Source organism: Labrus mixtus, chromosome 9 (assembly GCF_963584025.1).
Source record: "Labrus mixtus chromosome 9, fLabMix1.1, whole genome shotgun sequence".
NCBI classification, from domain to species: Eukaryota; Metazoa; Chordata; class Actinopteri; order Labriformes; family Labridae; genus Labrus; species Labrus mixtus.
Window position 1 is genome coordinate 30,033,102 of NC_083620.1, and position 22,029 is coordinate 30,055,130.

Here is a 22,029-nt window from a genome sequence, read left to right on the forward strand (position 1 = left end):
ACTAATACTGCAGTACAGACACATACAGGTACTAATACTACAGTACAGACACATACAGGTACTAATACTACAGTACAGACACATACAGGTACTAATACTACAGTACAGACACATACAGGTACTAATACTGCAGTACAGACACACAGGTACTAATACTGCAGTACAGACAACACATTCAGGTACTAATACTGCAGTACAGACACATACAGGTACTAATACTGCAGTACAGACACATACAGGTACTAATATTACAGTACAGACACATACAGGTACTAATACTGCAGTACAGACAACACATACAGGTACTAATACTGCAGTACAGACACATACAGGTACTAATACTACAGTACAGACACATACAGGTACTAATACTGCAGTACAGACACATACAGGTACTAATACTACAGTACAGACACATACAGGTACTAATACTGCAGTACAGACAACACATACAGGTACTAATACTGCAGTACAGACACATACAGGTACTAATACTACAGTACAGACACATACAGGTACTAATACTGCAGTACAGACACATACAGGTACTAATACTACAATACAGACACATACAGGTACTAATACTACAGTACAGACACATACAGGTACTAATACTACAGTACAGACACATTCAGGTACTAATACTGCAGTACAGACAACACATACAGGTACTAATACTGCAGTACAGACACATACAGGTACTAATACTACAGTACAGACACATACAGGTACTAATACTACAGTACAGACACATACAGGTACTAATACTACAGTACAGACACATACAGGTACTAATACTGCAGTACAGACACACAGGTACTAATACTGCAGTACAGACACATACAGGTACTAATACTGCAGTACAGACACATACAGGTACTAATATTACAGTACAGACACACACAGGTACTAATACTGCAGTACAGACAACACATTCAGGTACTAATACTACAGTACAGACAACACATACAGGTACTAATACTGCAGTTCAGACAACACATTCAGGTACTAATACTACAGTTCAGACAACACATTCAGGTACTAATACTGCAGTACAGGCACATACAGGTACTAATACTACAGTACAGACACATACAGGTACTAATACTGCAGTACAGACACATACAGGTACTAATACTGCAGTACAGACAACACATACAGGTACTAATATTGCAGTTCAGACACATACAGGTACTAATACTGCAGTACAGACACATACAGGTACTAATACTGCAGTACAGACAACACATTCAGGTACTAATACTACAGTACAGACACATACAGGTACTAATACTACAGTACAGACACATACAGGTACTAATACTGCAGTACAGACACATTCAGGTACTAATACTGCAGTACAGACACATACAGGTACTAATACTACAGTACAGACACATTCAGGTACTAATACTGCAGTACAGACAACACATACAGGTACTAATACTGCAGTACAGACACATTCAGGTACTAATACTGCAGTACAGACACATACAGGTACTAATACTGCAGTACAGACAACACATACAGGTACTAATACTGCAGTTCAGACAACACATTCAGGTACTAATACTACAGTTCAGACAACACATTCAGGTACTAATACTGCAGTACAGACACATACAGGTACTAATACTGCAGTACAGACACATACAGGTACTAATACTGCAGTACAGACAACACATACAGGTACTAATACTGCAGTTCAGACAACACATTCAGGTACTAATACTACAGTTCAGACAACACATTCAGGTACTAATACTGCAGTACAGACACATACAGGTACTAATACTGATGCAGCTTTTCTCCCATAATGCATTGTGTCGGACAACTCTGTGTTTGTGTCTCAGGTGTTCATCGACAGATTTCGGTACAACGCTAACAGAGCTGCTCAGGTGCAGAGCAAACTCAAACAGCTGGAGAGGCTGTAAGTATTCATAAACCTGGTCACTCACCTGGTACACCACACACTCACCTGGTACACCACACACTCCCCTGGTACACCACACACTCCCACACACTCCCCTGGTACACCACACACTGCCCTGGTACACCACACACTCCCCTGGTACACCATACACTCACCTGGTACACCACACACTCCCCTGGTACACCACGCACTCCCCTGGTACACCATAAACTCACCTGGTACACCACACACTCACTTGGTACACCACACACTCACCTGGTACACCACACACTCACTTGGTACACCACACACTCACTTGGTACACCACACACTCACCTGGTACACCACACACTCACTTGGTACACCACACACTCACCTGGTACACCACAAACTCACCTGGCACACTGGGGCAGATGGTAGAGTCGTAGCAGCCTCTACCATCACCGTGTGTGAATGTGTATGAATGGATGAGTTAATACTGAAGGACTCTTTACTCAGCAGCCTCTACCATCAGTGTGTGAATGTGTGTGAATGGATGAGTTAATACTGATGGACTCTATACACAGCAGCCTCTACCATCAGTGTGTAAATGTGTGTGAATGGATGAGTTAATACTGATGGACTCTTTACACAGCAGCCTCTACCATCAGTGTGAATGGATGAGTTAATACTGATGGACTCTTTACTCAGCTGCCTCTACCATCAGTGTGTGAATGGATGAGTTAATACTGATGGACTCTTTACTCAGCTGCCTCTACCATCAGTGTGTGAATGTGTATGAATGGATGAGTTAATACTGATGGACTCTTTCCACAGCGGCCTCTACCATCAGCGTGTGAATGTGTATGAATGGATGAGTTAATACTGATGGACTCTTTACTCAGCAGCCTCTACCATCAGTGTGTGAATGTGTATGAATGGATGAGTTAATACTGATGGACTCTTTACTCAGCAGCCTCTACCATCAGTGTGTGAATGTGTATGAATGGATGAGTTAATACTGATGGACTCTTTACTCAGCAGCCTCTACCATCAGTGTGTGAATGTGTAGTTGTGACCTGCGGTGTCAACGCGCTGTGAGCAGTCAGAAGACTATAAAAGTGCTCTATAAGCTTACATCCATTTACTACACTGACCTGGTACATCTGTTACAAATGTCCCAGTTTAAATCCAGCTGTTGAGACGGACCCCAGGTGTGTGTTTCTTTTTTGTGTACCTGTTCTGTGTCTCAGGTGTGAGTCACTGTCTCGTTTCTCCTGCAGACCTGAACTCCAGCCCCTTGAAAAAGAGACAGAGGTCACTCTAAGGTAAGAGGTCACACCTGTTCTGACACGTGTAAAATGTTGACTCGCTCAGATTGTAGTCCAAACTGTATCGACCAACCAGAAAGCAGAACACGTACCATGATGTTTCCCCTCAGGTTGCTTCTCTGCAGATATGTGTTTGTAGAGGTTATGTAGCATCACAGGACCTGCAATGCTTTTCATGTGAGCCTGAGATGTCCCTAACAGGCCACCGTACACAGATGAACACCTTAAACAACATGAGCCCCTCCTGAAGTCTGATACCTGATGTTAAAATGCTGACTTGGTGAACAGCAGCTGATTTTACTTGTTGGCTGATTAAATACAGTGATTGGTTTGTTGATCTATTGATTGTTTGATTGTTTTAATGGCGTCTCGTCTGATTGGTTGATGAAGTTATTGATTGACTGATTGGTTGGTTGACGTGCTGTTTCTTGTCACAGGTTTCCAGATAACTTTGAGAAGTTGTCCCCCCCGATCCTCCAGCTGGATGAGGTGGAGTTTTATTACTCTGCTGACCTGCGGCTCTTCTCTGGACTCAACCTGTCTGCCGACCTCGAATCTCGCATCTGCATCGTACGTGTCATCATGACCCTCAAAATGAATCAGTGACTGCATGACTGTCAGATTAAGGTCATCATGTCATGATGTGTTCACTGACAGGTCGGAGAAAACGGAGCTGGTAAATCCACCATCCTCAAACTGCTGATGGGCGAGCTGACGCCGGTGAACGGGATCAGACAAGCTCACAGGTAAGACGAACAGCCGACCAATCACAAAACAGGAAACACCTGGATCACAGTTTGCCTAAACGTCTGATGACTAAAGAACTGTTTTTACCATCTGTGTTTTTACGGGGGATTCTTTACACATAGAAGAGTTTAAAAACGGTTGCTATGGTAACGTTTACAGATCAAATGGAAGCATCTGCGTTTCATTCAGGAGACAGTAAATGATGAAACATGAACGATGTCAGGGAGCAGGTCATTACTCCTCTATAAGACTCAGCATTTAACGGAACTTCATTTGAATGTTGTTCATTTCTCATCAGGAACTTGAAGATCGGTTACTTCAGTCAGCATCATGTGGACCAGCTGGACCTGAACGTCTGCTCTGTGGAACTGCTGCTTAACAAGTTCCCCGGTAAGCTACTTCAACATCAACCAATTCACCAGATTAAAGAGAAACAGGAAGAGCCTCTGTCTCTGCTCAGGGAACTGTTAACTTCCTGTTTGGGAACTGTTGACTTCCTGTTTGGGAACTGTTGACTTCCTGTTAGGGAACAGTTGACTTCCTGTTTGGGAACAGTTGACTGTTTCCTGTTTGGGGACAGTTGACTTCCTGTTTGGGAACAGTTGACTTCCTGTTTGGGAACAGTTGACTTCCTGTTAGGGAACTGTTGACTGTTTCCTGTTTGGGAACATATGACTGTTTCCTGTTTGGGAACAGTTGACTTCCTGTTAGGGAACAGTTGACTTCCTGTTAGGGAACTGTTGACTCCCTGTTTGGGAACAGTTGACTTCCTGTTTGGGAACAGTTGACTTCCTGTTAGGGAACAGTTTACTTCCTGTTTGGGAACAGTTGACTTCCTGTTAGGGAACCGTTTACTTCCTGTTTGGGAACAGTTGACTGTTTCCTGTTTGGGAACATATGACTGTTTCCTGTTTGGGAACAGTTGACTGTTTCCTGTTTGGGGACAGTTGACTTCCTGTTAGGGAACAGTTTACTTCCTGTTTGGGAACAGTTGACTTCCTGTTAGGGAACCGTTTACTTCCTGTTTGGGAACAGTTGACTGTTTCCTGTTTGGGAACATATGACTGTTTCCTGTTTGGGAACAGTTGACTGTTTCCTGTTTGGGAACAGTTGACTGTTTCCTGTTTGGGAACAGTTGACTGTTTCCTGTTTGGGAACAGTTTGACTTCCTGTTAGGGAACAGTTGACTTCCTGTTAGGGAACTGTTTACTTCCTGTTTGGGAACAGTTGACTTCCTGTTAGGGAACAGTTGACTTCCTGTTAGGGAACTGTTTACTTCCTGTTTGGGAACACTTGACTTCCTGTTTGGGAACACTTGACTTCCTGTTTGGGAACAATTGACTTCCTGTTTGGGAACAGTTGACTTCCTGTTTGGGAACAGTTGACTTCCTGTTAGGGAACTGTTGACTGTTTCCTGTTTGGGAACATATGACTGTTTCCTGTTTGGGAACAGTTGACTGTTTCCTGTTTGGGAACAGTTGACTTCCTGTTAGGGAACAGTTGACTGTTTCCTGTTTGGGAACAGTTGACTTCCTGTTAGGGAACAGTTTACTTCCTGTTTGGGAACAGTTGACTTCCTGTTAGGGAACCGTTGACTTCCTGTTTGGGAACAGTTGACTGTTTCCTGTTTGGGAACATATGACTGTTTCCTGTTTGGGAACAGTTGACTGTTTCCTGTTTGGGAACAGTTGACTGTTTCCTGTTTGGGAACAGTTGACTTCCTGTTAGGGAACAGTTGACTTCCTGTTAGGGAACTGTTTACTTCCTGTTTGGGAACAGTTGACTTCCTGTTAGGGAACAGTTGACTTCCTGTTAGGGAACTGTTTACTTCCTGTTTGGGAACATTGACTTCCTGTTTGGGAACACTTGACTTCCTGTTTGGGAACAATTGACTTCCTGTTAGGGAACAGTTGACTTCCTGTTAAGGAACAATGACTTCCTGTTAGGGAACTGTTGACTGTTTCCTGTTAGGGAACAGTTGACTGTTTCCTGTTTGGGAACAGTTGACTGTTTCCTGTTAGGGAACAGTTGACTTCCTGTTTGGGAACAATTGACTTCCTGTTTGGGAACAGTTGACTGTTTCCTGTTAGGGAACTGTTGACTGTTTCCTGTTAGGGAACAGTTGACTTCCTGTTTGGGAACAGTTGACTTCCTGTTTGGGAACAGTTGACTGTTTCCTGTTTGGGAACAGTTGACTTCCTGTTTGGGAACAGTTGACTTCCTGTTTGGGAACAGTTGACTGTTTCCTGTTTGGGAACAGTTGACTGTTTCCTGTTTGGGAACAGTTGACTGTTTCCTGTTTGGGAACAGTTGACTTCCTGTTTGGGAACAGTTGACTGTTTCCTGTTAGGGAACAGTTGACTGTTTCCTGTTAGGGAACAGTTGACTGTTTCCTGTTTGGGAACAGTTGACTGTTTCCTGTTTGGGAACAGTTGACTGTTTCCTGTTAGGGAACAGTTGACTGTTTCCTGTTTGGGAACCTGTAAGGCTTCATTGAAAGCCTCGTCGGGGTCACCGTTCACACTTTATCATGAGAGCTGTTTAGTCTCAGTAGGAACTATTAAAAGTGTAGCTTGCTGTCAGTCTGGTATTTCCAGACATGTGATTGGCCGATGTGTGTGTGTCACAGGTCGGACAGAGGAGGAGTACCGTCACCAGCTGGGAGGTTACGGCATCACCGGAGAGCTTTCCACGAGACCGGTGGCCAGTCTCTCGGGGGGGCAGAAGAGCCGGGTGGCCTTTGCACAGATGACCATGCCGTGGTAGGAAAAACAGCTCAGAGTCAATCTGTTTGTGTTACCATGACGATGATGATGACATCATGTCTCTGTCCCTCAGTCCAAACTTCTACATCCTGGACGAGCCGACAAACCACCTGGACATGGAGACCATCGAGGCACTGGCCAAAGCTCTCAACAAGTTCAAAGTAAGTCAGGGTGGGCGGGGTCTAATGTCAGGGTGGGCGGGGTCTGGATATTGCCTATCAAAGGTAAACGCTCAATGATGTCAGAGTGGGCGGGGTCTAAAGAATACCTGACGGGTGAATGTTTAATGATTTAAACGTGTTTCTATGTTTACGGTTAGAGGCTCCTCAGTGGCGTTGATCGTTGCCTCGTCAGTCACCATGGTTACGGTTTTCATTAATCCTTTAAATATTAAAACCTTCCAAATGATTAAATCCACATAAAATATCAGAATGTCATAAACGAGCGTTCAGAAAATGACACTTCATGTTCACCTAATGATTTGAACCTGAGGTGTGTCTCAGGTGTGTCTCCTCACAGAGTGATGTCATGTGTTTCAGGGCGGAGTCATCCTGGTGTCTCACGACGAGCGTCTGATCCGGTTGGTGTGTAAGGAGCTGTGGGTGTGTGAAGCCGGGAAAGTCGCTCGCATCGACGGCGGCTTCGACGAGTACCGAGACATCCTCCAGGAGCAGTTCAGGAAGGAGGGTTACCTGTGAGGCCCCGCCCACTGCTGACTGACCACACCAACGACTAACATAACCCCGCCCCCTCCATAGCAACACCTGTCAGAGCAGCCAACCAGCCGTCAGAGCATAGGACGCTTTCTTCTCTGAACTGTCTCGCCTGCTGCGAGCTGATTGGTCGTTTGTGTTCACCAGGTGAGGTCCCAGTGAACTCTGGAAGAGGAGGAGAAATCCTGAACGATTTGGAGTTTATTTAACGTCAAACTGTGGAGAGTTTATCGTCACTTTAAACCTGATTTTGTTTTTGTATCATCGAGTCAAAGGTTTGAGGTTTTTAAAGGAGCCGGCCGCCAAACGACAAAAATAAAAACCGTCAGATCACGTTGTGTTCACGTTCTCTTCTTTCACTCAGGTTCATTCAGTTCATCTTTCACCACCACTCTGCTTTCAGCTCAGAGAGCCTCGTTCATCTGTCACATCATCAAAATAAACAATATCACCTTAAGCACAAACATGGACCAATCAGAGCCCACTTTCAGATGGAGTTTAAACCATGTGACTCATGATGACATCATCAGTCAGTGAGGAGTTACAGGTCACATATCCTCCTCTTCTTCAGTTTAAATAAGTCTCAGAGCTCCTCTTTAACATGTGTGAGAAGTTTCTTGTTCTAAATCCACTCTGATCCTGTATTTGATCATGTCTATAAACCCCTCTATTTCAGCCCTGCTCAGAACAGGCTGTTTCTGTGTCTGTACCTTTAAATATGTAAATGAGCTGTGTCTGACCACGCCCCCTCTCTGGAAGGGCTTGGGTGTCTCGGTCTTGTGTCCTATTGTTTACGGTGAGAAGGCAGACTCAGAGGCAGGGGCGTTGTAGTGTGGAGAAAAGTGGGACTGACTCCCCAGGCCCCAGTGGGGAGGGGGGCCCTTCATGGGCCTGAAATAAAAATTGATTTCTTATTTTGCTTTTTCTCTTAGTTATAACCACAAGATGACTAAAATTGTCTGAATAAATAAACAAACATTCAGAATTCCTTGTTGAAAATATGTGGAGTCTGTCTCAAAGGCCCCTCTCCCCCCTTCTGAATGTGCAGAATGGTTTAGTCCGCCCCGCACCTCTCAACCCTCTCGACTGAATTGATCTGTCGGTGGTCAGTCGAGTCAAGAGAGAGAGATGTGACAGGCTGCAGATTAAACCTGTTGTTAGAGGAATTCAGCCAAGAATATGGTTTGGATCATATTTGTGTTTTATGCATAAATTCATCACATGAATCCTTCATAGAAACGACTTCATATGACCCTATTTTATAAAAATATTACATCGCGGTAAAAAAGAGTCCACTTTGGAGCGATATTTAGAGTCTGTAGCGAGCTACAGTAACATGTTTGATATCAACAGATTCTTTGTAAACTGTCAATTCATATGATGTCAATGTTGTCGCGCTAGCATCAAAACTGGGTCCGCTACTTTTGCCCAAAAAACAATATTTTTAATGTCAGGTGAGACAAATGATAATGCAGTGTAAGAAGAATTAAAGTCAGAACAGAGAAGAACTATTATAGTCTCATTTTAATGTCATGCTGACAACTGTGGTGGAATCTAATTCACATTTATTGTATGTTTACAGTTCATTAATGCCAGTCGAATTTTTAATTCAGTAAGCTAACCAATAAGAACACTTTAGACAATAAAAGCTTTTACAACATTAACTATAACAAGTTAATAAGTAAAATAATGCTGCTGGAAATGCTTCAACTGTTTGAAAGGTGTGTATATAACAAAGTTAAAATTATTTTTAAACTGAGGAAATATTACAGTGATTATTTATCTTCCTTTTTCAGGGTGTAAAACAAAGCATAGTTGTTCAAAGTTTTTATGGGTCATTTGTGTGATGGAGGTGCGGTAGTAGAAATTTTCCAGGTAAATTTGGGCCGTGGTAGGGGCCCAATGTGATATCTTTTCATGGGGCCCAGAGCTCCTAGTGGCACCGCTGCTCAGAGGGCAGAACAAACACCTAGCTGTGGGAGTGTCACCCACCTGGGGGAGGGGCTACTGCCCTTTGTGATGTCATGAAGGGAAAATCTCCAAACGGCCTGTTTGAGCACACATTTTCTGAAAAGTGGAGCAGGCAGAAGACGGAGAGGATGGACTTTTCTCATCATTGGGGGGTTTGTAGACGGACTAGAGACACATGTTAGAGTTAGAGGAACATGGAGAAGTGGATTTTAAATATGTGACCTTTAAATTATTAAAAATATTTAAAAAAAGAAAAGAGTCTTTTCTCTGAATCACCTGCTACCTCGGCCAGGTCGATTTAAAAAAAAAAATTTAAATGTTGATGGGACTTCCTGGTTAAATAAAGGTAAAAAATAAAAACACTTTTCAGAGGACACATTAACATTTGGATCAGGTCTTGAACTGGACTCTGACTTAAAGACTTGAGACCATGAGAGTGTGAAGACATTTCTATAATCGGGTTTGTTTACAGGTGTTTGATGCTGGATTCATGAGGTGAATTATTAACACTTTGGATGTTGGTCAAATCTTTTCCTTCAAACTGTAACGCAGCCGTCCACCACTAGTGGGCGCTGAAGCTGTAGACGTCCTGTAGAGTCAGGAGGAAGAGAAGTCAAATCATTTACTGCCTCACTGTTGATGTGTTCGATGACGTTGGACATTCAGTGTCATGTTTAATAATGTCGCACATAAAGTTTGTCAGAAACGCGACACAAACACGTTTAACAACAAACCAGTTTATTTGAAAGAGTTTGTAACAGAGGATCTGCTGAGTCGTTAACACGTCTGAATAATCCTAAATCATTTGTTTTTGTAACAAAGTCAAACAGAGGTCGTGTCTCTGCAGTCCTTCGGTCACCACAGACCAGGACGGGGATCGAACCCGTGACTCTCTACAGCTCTGGTGACCAGGCTGCTGCTGGTTGTTGCTGCGTCTTCTCTCTGAGGTGAGGCAGGACGGCGTCCCGGTAAAACACCTCCAGTCTGGACACGGTCTCCTCCCACAGGTCGGGGTCAAACATCACTGGGACAATGGCCGTCTCCTTCAGGGTGAAGACGACGAGGTCGGCCCGCTGGAGGCCTGTCACTGCCAGCTGACACTGGATCTGTGTGAAGTAACTGTGAGACGTTTTCAGACGGTAGAGCGGGGACTGGAAGACAAGAAGGGGACGTTAGAAACCAGGTTAGAACTAGGACAGAGACATGGACAGGACCACCAGGACAAGGAGACATGGAGAGGACCACCAGGACAAGGAGACATGGACAGGACCACCAGGACAAGGAGAAATGGGGAGGACCACCAGGACAAGGAGACAGGGAGAGGACCACCAGGACAAGGAGACATGGACAGGACCACCAGGACAAAGAGACAGGGAGAGGACCACCAGGACATGGAGACATGGAGAGGACCACCAGGACAAAGAGACAGGGAGAGGACCACCAGGACATGGAGACATGGACAGGACCACCAGGACAAAGAGACAGGGAGAGGACCACCAGGACATGGAGACATGGACAGGACCACCAGGACAAAGAGACATGGAGACATGGACAGGACCACCAGGACAAAGAGACAGGGAGAGGACCACCAGGACATGGAGACATGGACAGGACCACCAGGACATGGAGACATAGACAGGACCACCAGGACTAGGAGACAGGGAGAGGACAGCTAGGACAGGAGATTAAGGAGGGGACGGATCGAGATACACCAACATGAGGACAACATGGAGGAGACGACTCGGGGAGGACAGACACATGCGTTATGGTTTTACCCTTCCAGGCTGCCGTCCCTCCTCGTCTTGTATTTCGAGACAGAAGGCGTGGTCGTCCCTACAGGCGTCCTCCACCCGTCTATGTCTGTGTTTGTAGGGACATTTCACCTCCAGGCAGAGCAGCCATTCACCGGTCCGGCTGTCCGTCACGATGCCGTCAGGACTCGCAGCCAACCACGCTCGCTGGTCGTCAATGAACAACCCGCAGTCCAGGACGGAGACCGAGCGTCCCAACGCAGCGGTCTTCAGCCTCTGCAGGATGACATCATCACCGTCATCTTCATCATTCAGTGTTTAGAACTTTCAATGTAACACCTCATCAGACTGACCTGGTACCTGTGGACCACCTCAGCCTCCATCTGGACCCCCCAGGTCATGGCTCTGGTCTGGATGCTCCGCCCCTCACCTGCAGGCAGAGGAATCACTAACCCGTCAATGCGCTGCTATCTTATTTCACTGATCTGATTTAATGACGTTCAGACGTTTCAGATCGTCAGGATGAAACGCCGCTGATCGTCTAGCGCCATCTTCAAGTCAAATTTTTAATACAACTCTTTGGGTTCATTTATTCTCATATTCAAAAGAGTAGCTAGCAGCTGCAGAGGTTCTTTAAGCCTGCATTCTGTGTAGCGTCCAGCAGGGGGCAAAGAGCACTCTGAGTCTATAGAAGTCTATGATCAAATGTTACCACCTGATTTATTCCCTCAGTGAACGTTTTCCTAACGAGCTTCTGTTCTCAATCTGTAGATTTAAGTCCTCAACACGGCGTGATGTTCATTTAGTCAAGTACAGGCTCACCTGTCTGCCAGGTCGACCACGCCCCTTATTATGCAAATGTCTGAATACGTCTTATCATGAATAAAATCAAAATGGATTTGATGGAAAAAAATGGATGCGGGTCTGTGAGGTTGGACCCCTGCAGGACCCTGTGACCCTCATGTGGACACTCAAGGAACTGCAGTTTGTTTTCACACCTTTCTGAAGGTTGATGGATGCAAAGTGACGGATTCTAGAGACCAGTTCCTACCTGTGATCGCAGCCAGGTAGGAGGTGGGCGGAGTTCTGCTCTCGCCGTTGACGAAGCGGCAGTGACCAATGCGGTGAGCCATGGAGGCCGTGATCCGGTTCTTCCTCCAGGAGAACCAGTCCTGGTTGGTTCTCTGTCCGCGGGTCAGAACCTCCACCTGCTCCACAACGCACCGATCCAGCCTCACCGCCACGCCCACAGGCACCTGCTCAGGTGAGGGAGGGGCTCCGTCAGAGACCTGAGCTGGGTCTGTGGCTGCTCCCTGGACTGGTTTCTTTGAGGGTTTCCGAGCAGTAGGTTCTGGATCGACCCGAGGGTTCTCCTGGACTGCCTTCACGCTGGCCTCAGGGGGGTACTCACGAGCTGGCCTAGTCCTCTGAGCCCGACTGCTCCTGGTTTTGGTTTGTCCCCCGTTTGCAGGCGTCTGGATGCTCGGATGATACCGGACCTTGGGGATGATCCGCTCTGTGTTCTGGGTCTGCATTTTATGAATCGGGGTCTCTGCAGGATCACAGAATTCCTGTTCAGGATTATTATTATAAACACAAATAAAACCATGTGATTCACGACGTGCTCATCAGTCGGACCTGTTTGAAGGAGAGTTCTCATGATACAGGAAGTTTACATTTCTTATTCGTTTTTGTTTTTTTGAACCAGGCTGTAAACATGTAAAAACTGTAAAAACAGGCTTTTTAGAATGGGTGTGTATGTGACTTCCTGTGTTTCTGCAGCCAGCCTCTAGTGGACACTCCAGGAACTGCAGGATTTTACACTTCAGCATCAGCTTCATTTTTTAACACCGGAGGTTACTGCTTGGTCAAGACACAATTCGGCCACGAGTTTTATTTTGAAAACCTGGAAAATGACGGCCGGAAGTTCCGCCAGGCTTATTTGTTATTTTAAGACGCGTTTTTAAACCGGGAGTAAACAAGAATAAACTGGAGTGAACAGGTGAGAGAGTAAGCTCTTTTCTTATTAACGTGCTCCGCCTGAAACAGCTCAGCACCAAACTCCGTCCACAATAAGTGTGAAATAAGGATTCTTTGAATCAGGGACATGAAGGTCGTTAGAGCAGCTGTCGGGATGTGTAACAGACTGTGGGGAGAAGGTCCAACAGTTCGGCTTTAGTTTGTCCTCTCCCCAGCAGCGACATGTTTAAATAATGGACTCTGACTGAGAGGGACGGGCACGAAGAACCGGGACATTTTTAAATGAGGTTCGTTGAAACTCTGTCTGCTCGTGTCTGAAGTTCTTTTATATAAAGAATAACCAAACACCTGTCCGGTTAGTAAAGGTAGAAACAGCTGATCTTACCTGCGACTGTCGTCCTGATGACGGAAGAGAAACTGACTGACTCACTGTCCCATGACGTGTGTGCGTGCGTGCGCGTGCGTGTGTGTGTGTGTGCGTGTGTGTGTGTGTGTGTCATGCCCTGAACATGTCCGAGCTGCTCCTGACTCACTGTACTTTCTAAATCCTTCACATGTATATATGTGTTAATATATCTGAATATTCATTCAGCGCCATGTTGTCAGGATGGCCGAGCGGTCTAAGGCGCTGCGTTCAGGTCGCAGTCTCCCCTGGAGGCGTGGGTTCGAATCCCACTTCTGACAAATATATTTTCCAGTAATTAATCTAAATGCAATAATCAAATATGCTTTTACCTACAGGCCTCTCTGTAGGATCCAGGATCCCAGAGAGGAAGCACTGCCCCTCTCAAAGGAACCCCACAACCCACAGATCCCCTAATCTCCATCTAAAAACCCTGACAGGCTCTCACCCTTCTTTGTGTGTGTGTGTGTGTGTGTGTGTGTGTGTGTGTGTGTGTGTGTGTGTGTGTGTGTGTGTGTGTGTGTGTGTGTGTGTGTGTGTGTGTGTGTGTGTGTGTGTGTGTGTGTGTGTGTGTGTTATATCAGTGGTGTAGTGTGTATGCAGAGAAGCTCACTCGTGTGTGTGCTGGTGTGATCGACACACAGAGAAACTGAAGCCTCTCTAGAATTTTATGAAACTTTATTTAAAGCCAAAAGCTGTTAAAAAACAAAAGTTCAGTATTTCTCAGTGAGAAAAATATGACTGCAAAACAGGAAACTTCAGCTCATGTCTAGAACGTCAAGTTTTGCCTAAAAGTAGATGTGAGTGACCCTTGAGTGACTTGTCTATGCTGCCTTCACCTTCACTCTGCATCTTAGAAAAGGTATTGTGTCATGTGACCTCACAGGCCTATTGAGCTGCTGTTTTTATTCTCTGTAAATAAAGGAGGAACAAGCAGACACACAGACGGCATGTGGGATGAATGTGTGTTACAATATTTATAAAATAAATAATGTTTAACCCCCGACTCATTTACATCGAGTCCACGATGAACGCTCATCACTGTGGACTCTGTCTAACCGTAGTGCCCTCAGTTTTGTCTTGCAGGTTGACGTGTCTGTGTTTTTTCCCTCCTGCAGTCACTCATGTCGGTCTCTCAGATCCGTCCTGGTCTGTTCCTCAGCGGTCTGGACTCGGCCCTGAACCGCAGCATTCTCTCCAGCAGGAACGTCACGCTCGTGGTTAATGCCTCTGGGCTGGAGGGCGTGTCTTACCCTCAACTGGACGGCCTGCAGGTCCTCCATGTCCCCGTTCAGGACAGACCCCACGCCCCCCTGGGACACTACTTTGACCTGGTGTCCGAGCGCATCAACCAAAACAACATGGGGACGACTCTGGTCCACTGCACAGCGGGCAGGAGTCGATCTCCCGCCCTGATCATGGCCTACTTGATAAGGTATCTGTGTCTGTTGAGCCTACAGTCAGTTTTAATAAAGCCGGTCTCTTTAACCTCGATACATCACCGTGGTAACACTGCTAACCTACATCCTAACATTTTATCTAACTTTAAATCTGAAATCCTCAAAAAAGTTGATGACCAACAACTAAATCCATTTTCAAGCAAAAATAAATATTTGAAGCACTCCAATCTGGTTTGAGGAAGAACCACAGCACGGCTCTTTTAAAAGTTCTTAATGATTTGTTTTTAGCAGTAGACAACGACGACTGTGCAGTTTTAACACTTTTAGATCGTGGGTCAACCACAACCTACTTACCATCACCAGGCTTGAAGATTGGGTCGGGATCAAGGGGAAAGCTCTAAATCCTTTAAGTCCTCCTCTGAAAACAGAAGTTGTAAAGTGAGCTCAGTTTCCCTCACCTGTGGGGTTCCTCAGGGCTCAGTTTTAGAGCCTCTTCTGTTTTCATTGTACATGTTTCCACTGGATGCCCTTATAAGGAATTTTGGCATATCTTTCCATCAGTGACGGTTCTAGACCACTTTTACTGAGGGGGCCAAACTGGGTCCAGTTGTTTTGTCAGAGGGGAACATTAAACCCAGGAGAAAAATGGACAAAGATGATCGCTTTAATAAATATATATATTATGCCAAATAAAAGCGCATCATTAAATACCATGCTTTATATTTGTTTCAGTAACAGAATTTAATACTAGATTGTGAGTCAAACACTGTATGTGTTATTAGGGGTCTCTTCCTTTAGGAGGGGTGGCCACAGGGGGGACCAAGTTCGGTGTAACAGGGGCACTGGCTCCTGTTGGCCCCTGCCTAGAACCGCCCATGCTTTTCACCGTTTTGCAGATGACACTCAGATATATCAGAAATGTTCACTATGTTCATGAAAGTAGAAGTTAAAGAGTAGAATAACTCGTGTGTACCCGGTTCAGTGATGACCTGACTTGGGCTCTGTGTTTGCAGGTTTGAAGGTCTCAGCCTCCGTCAAGCTCATGAACTCGTCCTAGAGCAGCGACAGTTTGTACGACCGAACGCCGGCTTCTGGAGGCAGCTGATGGACTATGAGAGGACCAGGACCGGCAGGAGCACGGTGAGGATGGCGAGCACGTCCAGCGGAGTCCTTCCTGAAGCTCTGGAGGACCCCAAAGACTCGGCTGGGACATACTGCGTCAACATCTGACAAACGGACAGGGAGTGAACCCATCTCAGTGAGGACCTGAAGTCAGGGTTCCTCCCTCGATGTTTGTTTAGCGGCAGGTCGTCTGTCCGACTCCTCACTGGGTGGGCGGAGCTTAGATAGACAAAAGCTACATTCACATGGACCAAAATCATGAGAATAAAAGTCTGACTGAAGAAATATTACACATTTGGCCTGAGAAGTATTTAATAAATTGATCAGATCATGATGTCATAAACGTGTTGCAGCTGCTGGGACTACTTTAAGCAGCGGATTAATCTCTATGTCATGCTCTCTGCAGGAACTTAATCTGACCATGTTGTAATAATTAAAGTTTGTATGTAAACATCTTTCCTTTAAAAGACCTCTGAGTCCTGATCATCAACCCTACCCACACCTGGACGACCCTCCACATCAACGTCAGAACAATCGAGAGAAATATTAACCAGACGAGACAAGTGGAGTAAAAAAAACAACAAATCAGAGTTTATTGTGACGGCACAAAGACGAGGTCAGAGAGTAAAAAATATCAAACAGTGTGAGGGAGGACCGGGGCCTGATGGAGGTCAGGGTCTCAGTACTGGAAGCTTCTCTTGGTCTGGATGTCGTCGAGGATCTGCTGCAGCTCCTCGTCCTCAAACCGACCCTCCAAACTACAAACACACACAAGAACACACACTCATAAACATGCACATCATGCAGCAGTAAACAGGCTGTGATGATGTGGATCAGACTGACCTGGGGATGAGGGCTTTGGCCTCCTCAGCAGCTTCAGGACACAGGTTAGCTAAACTGGCTAACTCAAACTTATGGAGCTTCTTCTGCAGGAGGAGGCTAGAGAGAGAGAGAGACAGACACAAAGAGAGAGAGAGACACAGAGAGAGACAGAGACACAAAGAGAGAGAGAGACAGAGACACAAAGAGAGAGAGACAGAGAGAGAGAGACAGAGACACAAAGAGAGAGAGAGACAGAGAGAGAGAGACACAGAGAGAGAGAGAGACACACACAGAGAGACAGAGAGAGACACAGAGAGAGAGAGACAGACAGACAGAGGGAGAGAGACAGACAGACAGACAGAGGGAGAGAGAGAGACAGAGAGAGACAGAGAGAGACAGACAGAGAGAGACAGAGATCAGCTCCAGGTCGGACTCAGGCATTCACACAGGTGACAGGTGAGCTCAGACCTGCGTACGGCCGTGATGGTCTCGCGGTTCTTGAAGCGGCTGAAGCGAGCCGTGTAGTTCAGGGTCTTCATGAAGACCTCGGAAAGTTCCTGCTCGTCCTCGGCGCTCTCGTTCTGCTGCTTCCTGTGCTCCAGCAACATGTGAACCTCGGAGTTCAACAGAGTCTCTGCGTTCTCAAACTCTGTGAACACACGCACACAATACAGAGTTTTTTTATGATATCAGTTTGTTACCATGGCAACACAAAGACAAGTCATGTGACCTTTAACTTTTAACCATGCAGGTCACAGCTGATCAACAAAGTTAAGTTTGATTCATAAAGCTTAGTAGATTTTAGAGGCCTTTAGAAACAGTAGATTTTAGAAACAGTAGATTTTAGAGACTTTTAGAAACAGTAGATTTTAGAGACTTTTAGAAACAGTAGATTTTAGAGACTTTTAGAAACAGTAGATTTTAGAGACTTTTAGAAACATTAGATTTTAGAGGCCTTTAGAAACAGTAGATTTTAGAGACTTTTAGAAACATTAGATTTTAGAGGCCTTTAGAAACAGTAGATTTTAGAAACAGTAGATTTTAGAGACTTTTAGAAACAGTAGATTTTAGAGACTTTTAGAAACAGTAGATTTTAGAGGCCTTTAGAAACAGTAGATTTTAGAGACTTTTAGAAACAGTAGATTTTAGAAACAGTAGATTTTAGAGACTTTTAGAAACATTAGATTTTAGAAACAGTAGATTTTAGAGACTTTTAGAAACAGTAGATTTTAGAAACAGTAGATTTTAGAGACTTTTAGAAACAGTAGATTTTAGAGACTTTTAGAAACAGTAGATTTTAGAGACCTTTAGAAACAGTAGATTTTAGAGACTTTTAGAAACAGTAGATTTTAGAAACAGTAGATTTTAGAGACTTTTAGAAACAGTAGATTTTAGAGACTTTTAGAAACAGTAGATTTTAGAAACAGTAGATTTTAGAGACCTTTAGAAACAGTAGATTTTAGAGGCCTTTAGAAACAGTAGATTTTAGAGACTTTTAGAAACAGTAGATTTTAGAGACTTTTAGAAAGTAGATTTTAGAGACTTTTAGAAACAGTAGATTTTAGAGACTTTCAGAAACAGTAGATTTTAGAAACAGTAGATTTTAGAGACCTTTAGAAACAGTAGATTTTAGAGACTTTTAGAAACAGTAGATTTTAGAAACCTTTAGAAACAAACAGTAGATTTTAGAAACTTTTAGAAACAGTAGATTTTAGAAACAGTAGATTTTAGAAACAGTAGATTTTAGAGACAGTAGATTTTAGAGACTTTTAGAAACAGTAGATTTTAGAGACTTTTAGAAACAGTAGATTTTAGAAACAGTAGATTTTAGAGACCTTTAGAAATAGTAGATTTTAGAGACTTTTAGAAACAGTAGATTTTAGAAACAGTAGATTTTAGAAACAGTAGATTTTAGAGACTTTTAGAAACATTAGATTTTAGAAACAGTAGATTTTAGAGGCCTTTAGAAACAGTAGATTTTAGAGACCTTTAGAAACAGTAGATTTTAGAGACTTTTAGAAACAGTAGATTTTAGAGACTTTTAGAAACAGTAGATTTTAGAGGCCTTTAGAAACAGTAGATTTTAGAGACTTTTAGAAACATTAGATTTTAGAAACAGTAGATTTTAGAGACTTTTAGAAACATTAGATTTTAGAAACAGGAGATTTTTGAGACTTTTAGAAACAGTAGATTTTAGAAACAGTAGATTTTAGAGAATTTTAGAAACAGTAGATTTTAGAGACTTTTAGAAACAGTAGATTTTAGAGACCTTTAGAAACAGTAGATTTTAGAGACTTTTAGAAACAGTAGATTTTAGAAACAGTAGATTTTAGAGACTTTTAGAAACAGTAGATTTTAGAAACAGTAGATTTTAGAGACTTTTAGAAACAGTAGATTTTAGAAACAGTAGATTTTAGAGACCTTTAGAAACAGTAGATTTTAGAGGCCTTTAGAAACAGTAGATTTTAGAGACTTTTAGAAACAGTAGATTTTAGAAACAGTAGATTTTAGAGACCTTTAGAAATAGTAGATTTTAGAGACTTTTAGAAACAGTAGATTTTAGAAACAGTAGATTTTAGAGACTTTTAGAAACATTAGATTTTAGAAACAGTAGATTTTAGAGGCCTTTAGAAACTGTAGATTTTAGAGACCTTTAGAAACAGTAGATTTTAGAGGCCTTTAGAAACAGTAGATTTTAGAGACTTTTAGAAACATTAGATTTTAGAAACAGTAGATTTTAGAGGCCTTTAGAAACAGTAGATTTTAGAGACTTTTAGAAACATTAGATTTTAGAAACAGTAGATTTTAGAGACCTTTAGAAACAGTAGATTTTAGAGACTTTTAGAAACAGTAGATTTTAGAAACAGTAGATTTTAGAGACAGTAGATTTTAGAGACAGTCGATTTTAGAGACTTTTAGAAACAGTAGATTTTAGAGACTTTTAGAAACAGTAGATTTTAGAAACAGTAGATTTGAGACTTTCAGAAACATTAGATTTTAGGAACAGTAGATTTTAGAGACCTTTAGAAATAGTAGATCTTAGAGACTTTTAGAAATAGTAGATTTTAGAGACTTTTAGAAACATTAGATTTTAGAGACTTTTAGAAACATTAGATTTTAGAAACAGTAGATTTTAGAGACTTTTAGAAACAGTAGATTTTAGAGACCTTTAGAAACAGTAGATTTTAGAGACTTTTAGAAACAGTAGATTTTAGAGGCCTTTAGAAACAGTAGATTTTAGAAACAGTAGATTTTAGAGGCCTTTAGAAACAGTAGATTTTAGAAACAGTAGATTTTAGAGGCCTTTAGAAACAGTAGATTTTAGAGACTTTTAGAAACAGTAGATTTTAGAAACAGTAGATTTTAGAGGCCTTCAGAAACAGTAGATTTTAGAGACTTTTAGAAACAGTAGATTTTAGAGACTTTTAGAAACAGTAGATTTTAGAGACCTTTAGAAACAGTAGATTTTAGAAACAGTAGATTTTAGAGGCCTTTAGAAACAAACAGTAGATTTTAGAGACTTTTAGAAACAGTAGATTTTAGAAACAGTAGATTTTAGAGACCTTTAGAAACAGTAGATTTTAGAGACTTTTAGAAACAGTAGATTTTAGAAACATTAGATTTTAGAGACTTTTAGAAACAGTAGATTTTAGAAACAGTAGATTTTAGAGTCTTTTAGAAACATTAGATTTTAGGAACAGTAGATTTTAGAGACTTTTAGAAACAGTAGATTTTAGAAACAGTAGATTTTAGAGACTTTTAGAAACATTAGATTTTAGAAACAGTAGATTTTAGAGACTTTTAGAAACATTAGATTTTAGAAACAGTAGATTTTAGAGACTTTTAGAAACAGTAGATTTTAGAGACCTTTAGAAATAGTAGATTTTAGAGACTTTTAGAAACATTAGATTTTAGAGACTTTTAGAAACAGTAGATTTTAGAAACAGTAGATTTTAGAGACTTTTAGAAACATTAGATTTTAGAGACTTTTAGAAACAGTAGATTTTAGAAACAGTAGATTTTAGAGACCTTTAGAAACAGTAGATTTTAGAGACTTTTAGAAACAGTAGATTTTTAGAAACAGTAGATTTTAGAAACAGTAGATTTTAGAGACCTTTAGAAACAGTAGATTTTAGAGACTTTTAGAAACAGTAGATTTTAGAGACCTTTAGAAACAGTAGATTTTAGAGACTTTTAGAAACAGTAGATTTTAGAGACTTTTAGAAACAGTAGATTTTAGAGACTTTTAGAAACAGTAGATTTTAGAAACAGTAGATTTTAGAGACTTTTAGAAACAGTAGATTTTAGAAACAGTAGATTTTAGAGACTTTTAGAAATAGTAGATTTTAGAGACTTTTAGAAACAGTAGATTTTAGAGACTTTTAGAAACAGTAGATTTTAGAAACAGTAGATTTTAGAGACTTTTAGAAACAGTAGATTTTAGAGACCTTTAGAAACAGTAGATTTTAGAGACCTTTAGAAACAGTAGATTTTAGAGACTTTTAGAAACAGTAGATTTTAGAGACAGTAGATTTTAGAGACTTTTAGAAACAGTAGATTTTAGAGACTTTTAGAAACAGTAGATTTTAGAGACAGTAGATTTTAGAGACTTTTAGAAACAGTAGATTTTAGAGACAGTAGATTTTAGAGACTTTTAGAAACAGTAGATTTTAGAGACCTTTAGAAACAGTAGATTTTAGAAACAGTAGCCTTTAAGAAACAGTAGATTTTAGAGACTTTTAGAAACAGTAGATTTTAGAAACAGTAGCCTTTAGGAAACAGTAGATTTTAGAGACCTTTAGGAAACAGCAGCTGAGACGCATCTTCTTCTACATCACCGACATGAGTTGTCGTTGTTCCCGCCGCCATCACGGAACACACACCGGCTAACAGCTAACAGCTAACAGCTAACAACTAGCGGAACACACACCGGAGGCTAGCTCCTTATCTTCCCAGTAATATGTCGATTAAGCTCCAGCAGTTTAAATAAACGAAACAACGGAACAAATCGGCGCCTTTTAGTCACACAAACATGCAAAGATTCATATCCGTGTCTTGACGAAACACTTCCGGTGTCACGGATGAACTGGTGACCCTCCGCTACATGTTCGTTAGAGGACCCCAGTTCACTGC

At 42.4% G+C, this 22,029-nt stretch overlaps 4 protein-coding genes and 1 non-coding gene across 7 annotated transcripts in view; 3 read left to right on the forward strand and 2 right to left on the reverse strand.

Annotated features, from left to right (window-relative positions):
* LOC132980935 (ATP-binding cassette sub-family F member 3-like) overlaps positions 1-7,780 on the forward strand; it is a 20,140-nt gene extending 12,360 nt beyond the window's left edge. The window contains exons 14-21 of the mRNA XM_061047320.1: positions 1,854-1,930; positions 3,175-3,219; positions 3,660-3,792; positions 3,880-3,968; positions 4,268-4,359; positions 6,599-6,731; positions 6,808-6,895; positions 7,274-7,780. Coding sequence (XP_060903303.1) covers positions 1,854-1,930; positions 3,175-3,219; positions 3,660-3,792; positions 3,880-3,968; positions 4,268-4,359; positions 6,599-6,731; positions 6,808-6,895; positions 7,274-7,432 — 816 coding nt within the window. The 3' untranslated portion in view covers positions 7,433-7,780. The remainder of the gene's footprint in view (positions 1-1,853; positions 1,931-3,174; positions 3,220-3,659; positions 3,793-3,879; positions 3,969-4,267; positions 4,360-6,598; positions 6,732-6,807; positions 6,896-7,273) is intronic.
* A 2,395-nt stretch (positions 7,781-10,175) lies between these two features.
* LOC132980940 (uncharacterized) lies at positions 10,176-13,608 on the reverse strand. The gene is made up of 5 exons (XM_061047328.1): positions 13,535-13,608; positions 12,221-12,721; positions 11,523-11,599; positions 11,194-11,445; positions 10,176-10,569 (listed from the first exon to the last, which is right to left on the reverse strand). The coding sequence occupies exons 2-5, from the start codon at positions 12,702-12,704 to the stop codon at positions 10,312-10,314; spliced, it is 1,071 nt and encodes a 356-aa protein (XP_060903311.1). The 5' UTR covers positions 12,705-12,721; positions 13,535-13,608; the 3' UTR covers positions 10,176-10,311.
* On the forward strand, positions 12,971-16,529 carry LOC132980954 (dual specificity protein phosphatase 14-like). Of its 2 annotated transcripts, XM_061047345.1 has the most exons (3): positions 12,971-13,171; positions 14,671-14,987; positions 15,966-16,529. In XM_061047345.1, the coding sequence occupies exons 2-3, from the start codon at positions 14,677-14,679 to the stop codon at positions 16,180-16,182; spliced, it is 528 nt and encodes a 175-aa protein (XP_060903328.1). In that variant the 5' UTR covers positions 12,971-13,171; positions 14,671-14,676; the 3' UTR covers positions 16,183-16,529. The 2 variants fall into 2 exon arrangements, with proteins under 2 accessions (XP_060903328.1, XP_060903327.1); XM_061047344.1 differs by lacking the exon at positions 12,971-13,171 and having other exon boundaries at positions 14,554-14,987.
* trnal-cag (transfer RNA leucine (anticodon CAG)) lies at positions 13,751-13,833 on the forward strand. Its single transcript has one exon. It is a non-coding gene; the product is annotated as a tRNA-Leu (tRNA).
* A 114-nt stretch (positions 16,530-16,643) lies between the features above and the next one.
* On the reverse strand, positions 16,644-21,985 carry LOC132980955 (DNA-directed RNA polymerase II subunit RPB4). 2 transcript variants are annotated; one of them, XM_061047346.1, is made up of 4 exons: positions 21,693-21,985; positions 17,365-17,545; positions 16,918-17,013; positions 16,644-16,832 (listed from the first exon to the last, which is right to left on the reverse strand). In XM_061047346.1, the coding sequence occupies exons 1-4, from the start codon at positions 21,763-21,765 to the stop codon at positions 16,754-16,756; spliced, it is 429 nt and encodes a 142-aa protein (XP_060903329.1). In that variant the 5' UTR covers positions 21,766-21,985; the 3' UTR covers positions 16,644-16,753. The 2 variants fall into 2 exon arrangements, with proteins under 2 accessions (XP_060903329.1, XP_060903330.1); XM_061047347.1 differs by lacking the exon at positions 21,693-21,985 and adding an exon at positions 21,666-21,675.
* Between the last annotated feature and the right edge of the window lie 44 nt (positions 21,986-22,029).

Bases quoted from the DNA above. Each gene is read 5' to 3' on its own strand.
- LOC132980940 (XM_061047328.1), bottom strand. From the start codon at position 12,704: ATGCAGACCCAGAACACAGAGCGGATCATCCCCAAGGTCCGGTATCAT. The intron at 11,600-12,220 runs GTAGGAACTGGT...CTCTGCCTGCAG, and splicing joins CTACCTGGCTGCGATCACAG to GTGAGGGGCGGAGCATCCAG. The intron at 11,446-11,522 runs GTCAGTCTGATG...GTCATCCTGCAG, and splicing joins AGGTGGTCCACAGGTACCAG to AGGCTGAAGACCGCTGCGTT.
- LOC132980954 (XM_061047345.1), top strand. From the start codon at position 14,677: ATGTCGGTCTCTCAGATCCGTCCTGGTCTGTTCCTCAGCGGTCTGGAC. The intron at 14,988-15,965 runs GTATCTGTGTCT...CTGTGTTTGCAG, and splicing joins ATCATGGCCTACTTGATAAG to GTTTGAAGGTCTCAGCCTCC.
- LOC132980955 (XM_061047346.1), bottom strand. From the start codon at position 21,765: ATGGCGGCGGGAACAACGACAACTCATGTCGGTGATGTAGAAGAAGAT. The intron at 17,014-17,364 runs GTCTGAGCTCAC...CTCTCTCTCTAG, and splicing joins ACCATCACGGCCGTACGCAG to CCTCCTCCTGCAGAAGAAGC. The intron at 16,833-16,917 runs GTCAGTCTGATC...GTGTGTTTGTAG, and splicing joins GCCAAAGCCCTCATCCCCAG to TTTGGAGGGTCGGTTTGAGG.